Raw genomic sequence first — 7,936 nt, 5'->3', positions numbered from 1 at the left:
ACAGGTGAAGTGAAATGTTCAGAGAAGTGAAACCACTTGTCCTAGGTCACACAGCAAGTAGAGGGCAGAATGAAGACCGTGATGCCCGTCTGCCCCAATTCAAACCCTTTGCTCCTGCTTCAGATCTAGCAGGGTGTTGATTTCAACCAGCCAGGGTTACAAAGCCGGGGGCAGGCACTTCAGGGGACTTGGCTTTTTTTTTTTTCTTTTTGTAATGTGTATTTATTTGTGGGTGGTGGGTGGGACGTGCCACTATGCATATATCAGAGGATAACTTGTGAGAGTCAGGTCTCTCCTTCTACCTACCCTGCTGGTCCTGGGGATTGAACTCAGGTTGTTAGGCTTGGCATCAAGTTCCTGCACCTCCTGGGCCATCATACCAACCTATTTTGTTTCTGAGGCAAGATCTCATGTGGCTGAGGCTTGTCTTGAACTCCTAATCCTGACTCCACCTTATAAATAAGTGTTGAGATTATAGGTGAGGCTAGCACCCCCAAATTTCGCTGAGGCTAGCTACAAATTCAAGTTCTTCTTGCCTTCCACTGGTTTTGTTTTTGTTTGGTTGTTTTAAGACCAGGTCCTGGAGCTCACTATGTAGACTATAGTGGTCTTGAACTGACAGAGATCCTCCTGCCTCCGCCTCCCAAGTCATCTGGTAACCCAGCCTCCTGAGTAGTGAGAACATTTGGGGACGCATATGCTACCAGACCCCTCTACAGTTGGGGAAACTGGGGTTGGGGAGAGGGCAAGTGCCTCCCACAGCAAGATCTGTAGGACTTAGGTGTTTGGAAAGAAACAGCAGCTTCTGGCTTTGTTTACCATTTATTACAAAGTGTGAGGGTGGATTGGTGAGCGGCACCCCTCACCCTCCTCCCGCGCAGTCTCTGCATTCCGGGGGAAGCGGCGTCTTCCCTGGCGTCCACCAGGGGGCAGCACCTCCCGCAGCTCGGACCTGGTTTCTTCAGCGAAGCCGGCCCGCGGTTAACTGAAGCTTCCTAGCATCCTGGACCCCAGGCACCTCCTCCTCCAACAGAGATTGAGGGGTCGTGAACAGCAGCACAGCAGAAAGGGCTTCCGATGAGTGCATATGTGTAGTGGTGACCATGTTCCCACTGCCGTGGGAGGTCCAAGCCAGTGTCCACTCATGGCTGCCACTACCAGAGTCCATGCATCTCAACGTGGATCCATTTGGGTCCTGGCATCTTGAGGTGATTTATTCATGGGGCTTGGTCAGAATTGGCAGGGAGGATGTCCTTGAGTTCAGTCCTTGGGTACATAGCCTGATTCTTCTGTGAGTCCTGGAGAGATGGTAGATTCGGTAACAGGCTAGAAATCATAGGGGCAGGGATGCCAGAGGTGGAGGCTGGCAGAAGCCAGGGAATGTCCAGAGGTGGGAAGACAGAAGGGTGCCAGAGCCCAGGAGAGGAGGGTACAGGTGTGCACCGGGACAGAGACCAATCAAAAAGGGAGAGGGGCTAGGAAGGCAAAAGCCACTAGTTAGGGAATATGACTCAGAGTAGAGCCCCTGCCTAGAATCCCCCAGTGAGGGGCTGGGGGCGTGGCTCAGTGGTAGAGCCCCTGCCTAGAATCCCCAGTGAGGGTCTGGGGGCGTGGCTCAATAATAACCCCCTGCCTAGAATACACAAGGCCTTAGATTCCATCTCCAGTCCTTTAACCACACCCTCTCGCACAAAGGAGTGAGAAACTGACAAATGCAGAAGGAATCGCCCCCTTTCTTTCCAGTTCAGCCCTGAACTCAGAGTTCTAAGAGGTGACACAGCTTAAGAAGAAAGGGTAGCCTTATCTACAGGCAACAGCCACATCAGGCACTGATCATAGGTGCTTGTCTCCGGATTTTTCCTGGCCCATCCCTGCCCCCTCACCAGCTATGTGGCCTCCTGGCTGGGTTCTGAGAGCTGCTGTTGCTGCAGGGCAGTGCCGAGCAGCTCCGTCAGGGCATCCAGCTTTCCTGCCAGCCCGTCGATTCTCTTCTCCAGAGCACGGTGCGACGCGCTGAGACCCAACTGCAGGTCGCACAGGATTATGTGCATCTGTGTGGGAGGGGAACATGAGTGAGGACGTAGAAGAGCCCTGTCTGCTCTACAGAGTGGAATTGCAGAACACTGCCGAGCCCTCTCTGGCCCTGGAGGACTGTTCTCTTTTGGGGGTTGGGGGTGGGGCAAAGTCTTTTGTAGCCTAAGCTGGAACTGAATTTACTGTGTTACTGGAGTTACAGACAAATGAACGCTGCCATTTGGGAATTGGGAGCCCAACCTGGGTTCTCTGCGAGATGAAGGAACTGGTTTTTACTGCTGAGTCATCTTTTTAGTCCTAATTAGCTTGAATTCCTGATCTTCTTGCCTCTGCCTCCCAAATGCTGGGATTATAGGCATGCCTGGTTTTTGCAGGGCTGGGGATTGAACCCGGGGCTTTACCCATGCCAGGCAAGCACTCATCCCTAACCTTGTCTGCGAGCTTGCTGTGGGAACCTTGGAATTCTGTGCTCAGACCCTATAACCTTCATCCATAGCGGCTGACCCGAACCACCCTGTTTTCTGAGACGTGTCATGTAGTCTGGGGACCTGTGTCTGTGACTATGTTTACCGTGGTCTTAGTGCCAAGGGTGACTGTTTGAATTGTGCTGAGCTAACAAGAAGAGGCCATGCATAAAGAAGGGCCAGCGTGAGCCAGGTCTAAGGGGCATGGCGTCACCATCTCAGGTGGAGGCGAAGGATCTGAGCCTTACAGCGAGAGGACCCCCTTTGCCCTCTGGCACCCGCTTCACAACAGCGTCAGGAACTGGCTTTTGCTGAAACAATGTCATCACCTGTCACGGCGTGCCTTACATTTTTTTTTTTTAAAGTGGAGTTTGCTGTCAGTGTTTGAGCTGCTCTGTAAGTTTGCCCGGTTTTATTTGCATAAGAGTTGCACCTGGAAGGAAATTTATATCCGTCCACATGTAAGTGATAAAGCTGATTTGAAACCAAACATTGGAGCGCTTTGGTGTTTTTCTTTTTCTTTCTTTCTTTCTTTCTTTTTTAAGTCTAAAAGGGGCCGGCGTCTTCTGTAAGCGTGGGAGGCTTTTTTCTCCATCCTGTAACCTTTACTGCAGACCTGTGCGTTTCAGCCCCTCTCCCCGGTGGTTATTTCCCCTCTCATGTGTCAGTTTGTTTTAAAAACAAATTCTTTCTTTCTTTTTCTTTCTTTTCTTTTTTTTTTGGCTTTTCCAGACAGGGTTTCTCTGTGTAGCCCTGGCTGTCCTGGAACTCACTCTGTAGATCAGGCTAGCCTTGAACTCTCGAACTCAGAAATCTGCTTGCCTCTGCCTCCCAACTGCTGGGATTAAAGGCGTGTGCCACCACTGCCTGGCAAAACAAATTCTTTACTGTTGTGTGTGCATAGGATTGTGGGGGGCGGAACAAGACTGGAGGTCACAGAACAACTTTGGAGGGCCTGTTTTCTTCTACCTTTATATGAGTTCTAGGGACAGAACTCGGGTCACCAAGCCTTTTCACTGGGCCTTAGGGTGGGGTTGTTTGGGTTTTGTTTTTGTTTTTGTTTTTTCTGAAAGGGTTTCTCTCAGCCCTGGCTGTTCTGGAATTAACTCTGTAGACCAGGCTGACCTCGAACTCAGAAATCCACCTGCCTCTGCCTCCCGAGTGCTGGGATTAAAGGGATGTGCCACTACACCTGCTTTTTTTTTTTTTTTTTTTAGATAGGGGCTCAGGTAGCCCAGGCTGGTCTTGAACCCACAATGCATCCACTTCCCCAGTATCCGTGTCTAGGTCTGAGAGTCCCTCTCCACAGGTTCATCTCCCTGCCTTCCATCCACAGTCCCGCCTTGCCCCCCGAAACCCCCTCCCGAGGGTCCTGTTACCTTGGAGATGTCCACCATGGAATTCACTTGTTCCCGGAGCTTCCGGTGTTTCAGCCGTACCTGGCGGAACCTGCGGGAAGGTGGGTTCGTTCTAAGCTTGGTCCCTGGGTAAGTCAGAGTGTAGGGGTGAGTGAGGGGACGAGAACCAGGACACAAAGGAACAGTCTGCCTCAGAGCAGGAGGGACCCTGGGAATCCAGGACCGCTAGCACTGAGTCACGGTCCGAATCGGGTGGATCACACATGGCTGTCTTGGACAGGTCGCGGGCGCGCGCGCGCGCGCGCACATACACACACACACACACACACACACACACGAGCTAGGCAGAGAGGTGACAGGGACACAGGGAGGCTCTCACGTGTGGATGGCAGCCAGCATCTTTCGCTGATGCCTGCGGGCAGCTCGGGAGTCCTTCCTTCGGGTGTGCTTGTAGTACATCCAGGCCTCCTGCAGCAGCCGTGCGGCTGATTCCTTCATCTGGTGGAATGACACAGTGTCAGGGGAGAGGGATGCCCCCGGGAATCTGGAAGGCTTAGAAGTGGGGGCACTGGATTCTTTTCCTTTAGGGTCTTGCTATGTAGCCTAGGTTGGCCCCAAATCCCACATCATCTTACTGCCTAATCCTTCTGAGCGCTGGGTTACACACATGAACCATCACACTTTAAGGGGAACTGGTTTTTTAAAATACAGGGTGATCTCCTGCAGCCCAGTTGGCCTTGAACTCATTACATAGCTGAGGGTGACCTTGAACTCCTGATCTTCCAGCATCCATCTTCTGAATCCTGGGATTACAGGTCTACGTCACCATGCCCGGTTTACACAGTGCTTGGGGTTGAACTTGGGGTCTTATGCGAGCTAGGCAAGGGTCTAACCGTTGAGCAACAGTCCCGGTCTGCTCGCCTGGTGCCCACCTCACCTCTTTGGCATAATGGATGTCCATCATGAAGTTGTGCACGTGTTTCTCCGCCTTGTTGAACTCCAGCTTCCGGGCCACCACAGCCACTAGGAGAGCCGTGCAGCAGACCCCCTGTGGGCACACAAGCAAGGCGTGTGATTCTGTGGGACTCAGATGTGACAGTGTCACTAGCTCCCTCCTGACTTCTCACAGTTGCAGAGGGCAGGGCCAGCCTCTGCCATCCCACCATCAACAGAACTCTCTTTCAGGCCGGCCTGAATTCACTATGTGACCAAGGACAACCTCAAACTTCTGATCTGCTGCTCCACCTCCAAAGAGTTAGGGGGACAGGCATTTATCACGATGTCCAGTTTATACCTTACCAGGGACCTAACCCAGGTCTTCATGAATGTTGGACAAGCCAAAATCCCAGCCCTGTTTGTCTTAGGGTGTGGACAGAGCCTTCTATGTAGCCCAGGCTATCCCCAAACCAGGATCAATCCTCCGACGTTCTGGATTCACAGGCATGCTCTACCCATCATCTCCCTGCAGCTTGAATGCCTCTTCGCTTAAATGACTAATTGGAAGACAGCCTCTCTAGGGGACAGACATGTCCTCCCAGTATCTGTGGAAATGTCACCAGTTGCCACTGGAAAATGTCAGAGGAGAGACTGGCACAGAGGACCAGTCTGCTCCAGAGTCAGGCTCTGTGACACACACACACCTATAGACCCAGTGCTGGGGGAGGAGGGGACAGCACTGAGGCAGAAGGATCAGTCTCTGTTCTATGGCAGGCTTGGGGACTGCCTGGGCTACATGAACCCTTTGTCTACCTCTTTTCCTCCCAAAACAAACAACACCGAAACAACACTGAGATGACTCCGAGGGTAAGAGGCATTTGCCACCAGGCTTGGTGATCTGTGTCACATCCTCATCCAAACCTTCACGGTGGAGGAGAGGAGTCACTCTTTAAACATTGCCCTGGGACCTCGACACAAGGGCCCTGACATGCACCTCCCCCAATAAATAATTAAATATAATTTTAAAGTATTAAAAAGATGCTATTATCTCATTGTGCCAAGGAGGCTCTGAGCCAGGCATGGTGTGTGTGTGTGTGTGTGTGTGTGTGTGTGTACTTAATCATGTCTCATTCTTCCTGTTTCTCTTTCTGTCAAACAACATGGCCCTGAGGGGCTCTAATCCTCAGGAATATGGTTTCTGGTTTTTTCATCCACCTACTGTGTGGGTGTCCAACCATTGCTCGCCCATGGACTCAAGGCTTAGGGGACTCAACATGTCCTGGGGCAGCATCAGAGCTGGTGGCTGGTGGCTTAGGTCTCCTGTGGGAAGGGGTATGCCAGGGCATTTGGGGATGGGCCTCCGAGGGAGAAAAGGAGCTGGGTGGGAGGATCTGGATGGTAGCGCGGGGGGAGGGGTCTGTAGTAGGAAGGAGGGTGACTGTGTTGGGGGGGGCAGAGCCTGGAGGAGGAGCCTCTGCCTCTGCCTCTGCCTCTGCCTCTGCCTCTGCCTCTGCCTCTGCCTCTGCCTCTGCCTCTGCCTCTGCCTCTGCTCAGGAGCAAGAGTGGGAAGAGCAAACTGCAGGAATGTGTGGGTTCCCCAGCCCCCACTTCCTCCCAGAGAGCTCAGGAGCTGGGGTCAGAACAGATGTGTAGGACCCATTACCGAAACCTCCACTATTACCGAAACTGTCACCTCCCCCACCCCGCCCCCTGCTGCTTTTGCTGAGTGCTGCCTGTGCTTCTTGTTTGAACCCTTGGCATGATCTTCGTTTGCTCTTTCAACAGCCCCACAAGGAGGATGCCGGGATTGTACCCACTTTACAAATGGGAGCACTGAGGCCCAGAAGTATCATGTGGTTTGCCTGAGCTCCACAGCTGGCAAGGGACAAAGCAGGGCTTGAATCTATGAAGCCTGGTCCCCAAAACATACTTCAGATGACAACATCCCACCCAGCTCCTCCAGGGGAAGACGGGGGACTCGATCCCTTGGCTCAGGGAGAAATGGGACTGGGAAGTTAGAACCCGGGTCTGAGGACAGGAAGCCTGCATTCTAGGAAAGACTAAGGACCAACAGTCTCAAAACAGGCCACCTGTAGTGTGCAACAGGCTTCAAAGCTGAAGCTGGAGGACTGAGGGGTTAAGGCCAGCCTGGACTATATAGCGAGTTTGAGGCTAGCCTGGGATACATAGCAAACCCCTAACTTAAAGGAGTAAGAGGAAAAGAGAGGGAGGAGAAGCAAGGGAGGGAGAGAAGAAGAGAAAGAAATAGGGCTGGATATCTGGGTCTTGAATAAAAAATGAAGTTGGGAGGAGGGGAGTCCAGACACCCACATTTCTCAGTGGTGTCAGGGAGAGCCTAGGTCAGCCCATGGTTTCCTGAGCCGTGAGTATCAGGAGTGGTCTGGGAGAGGGTCTTGGGGGGCAGTACTCACCATGACTCCGGTGCACAGGCAGACGATCTTGCCCCATATGGTTCCAGGCACCACGTCCCCATAGCCAATGGTCAGGAATGTGATCGGTATGAGCCACAGTGTGTCTGTGAGGTGCCCCGTGGCATTGACAGCCTGCCTATGAGCAAAGAGAACTTAGTTCTGAAACCCCAGCCTGGGGGTGTGGGTGGGGTTCCCCAACACTCTTCCTAATCCTGCCACATTCTTAACACCAAGAAACATCTGGATAGAAAGCTAGAAATTCCGCCCTCTTCTCTGCTGTGTGACCTTTCTCAGATGCTCAACCACTCTGGGCTGCAAAGTAGAATTCCAGGTCTGGCAAGACCTGGAGCGGTAAACCTGTGGGTCTCGACCCCTTGGCGTTCAAATGACCCTTCCCCAGGGGCTGCCTATCAGATATCCCGCATAGAAGATATTGACATTTCAATTCATAACAGTAGCAAAACTACAGTTCTGAAGTAGCGACAAATATAATTTTATGGCTGGGGGTCACCCCAGCATGAGGAACTGTTAGACTCCAGTGTGCGGATGTGCAGATAAGGTCTAAGACAGGGCTGAGACCCAGCCTGAAGTTCACTCAGCAGGAGCTATCCAGAGGAAGCTACACCTTTATCTAACTCCCACAAAGAGGGTCCATAGCCTTCAAGACATAGATCAGAATCAACATGACTGACATCTCTTTAAAAAAACAAAA

The 7,936-nt window shown here is 52.2% G+C and overlaps 1 protein-coding gene across 1 annotated transcript in view; it reads right to left on the bottom strand.

The window, feature by feature from the left end:
- Nucleotides 1-806: 806 nt before the first annotated feature.
- Kcnn4 (potassium calcium-activated channel subfamily N member 4) overlaps nucleotides 807-7,936 on the bottom strand; it is a 14,423-nt gene continuing 7,293 nt past the window's right edge. Inside the window, exons 4-9 of the mRNA XM_028782557.1 lie at nucleotides 7,225-7,360; nucleotides 4,794-4,904; nucleotides 4,236-4,354; nucleotides 3,878-3,947; nucleotides 1,884-2,051; nucleotides 807-1,298 (exon numbers count right to left, since the gene is read on the bottom strand). Coding sequence (XP_028638390.1) covers nucleotides 1,887-2,051; nucleotides 3,878-3,947; nucleotides 4,236-4,354; nucleotides 4,794-4,904; nucleotides 7,225-7,360 — 601 coding nt within the window. The 3' untranslated portion in view covers nucleotides 807-1,298; nucleotides 1,884-1,886. The remainder of the gene's footprint in view (nucleotides 1,299-1,883; nucleotides 2,052-3,877; nucleotides 3,948-4,235; nucleotides 4,355-4,793; nucleotides 4,905-7,224; nucleotides 7,361-7,936) is intronic.

This window comes from Grammomys surdaster, unplaced genomic scaffold, assembly GCF_004785775.1.
Source record: "Grammomys surdaster isolate TR1022 unplaced genomic scaffold, NIH_TR_1.0 804, whole genome shotgun sequence".
NCBI lineage: Eukaryota > Metazoa > Chordata > Mammalia > Rodentia > Muridae > Grammomys > Grammomys surdaster.
This window is presented reverse-complemented; position numbering and strand designations above follow the sequence as displayed.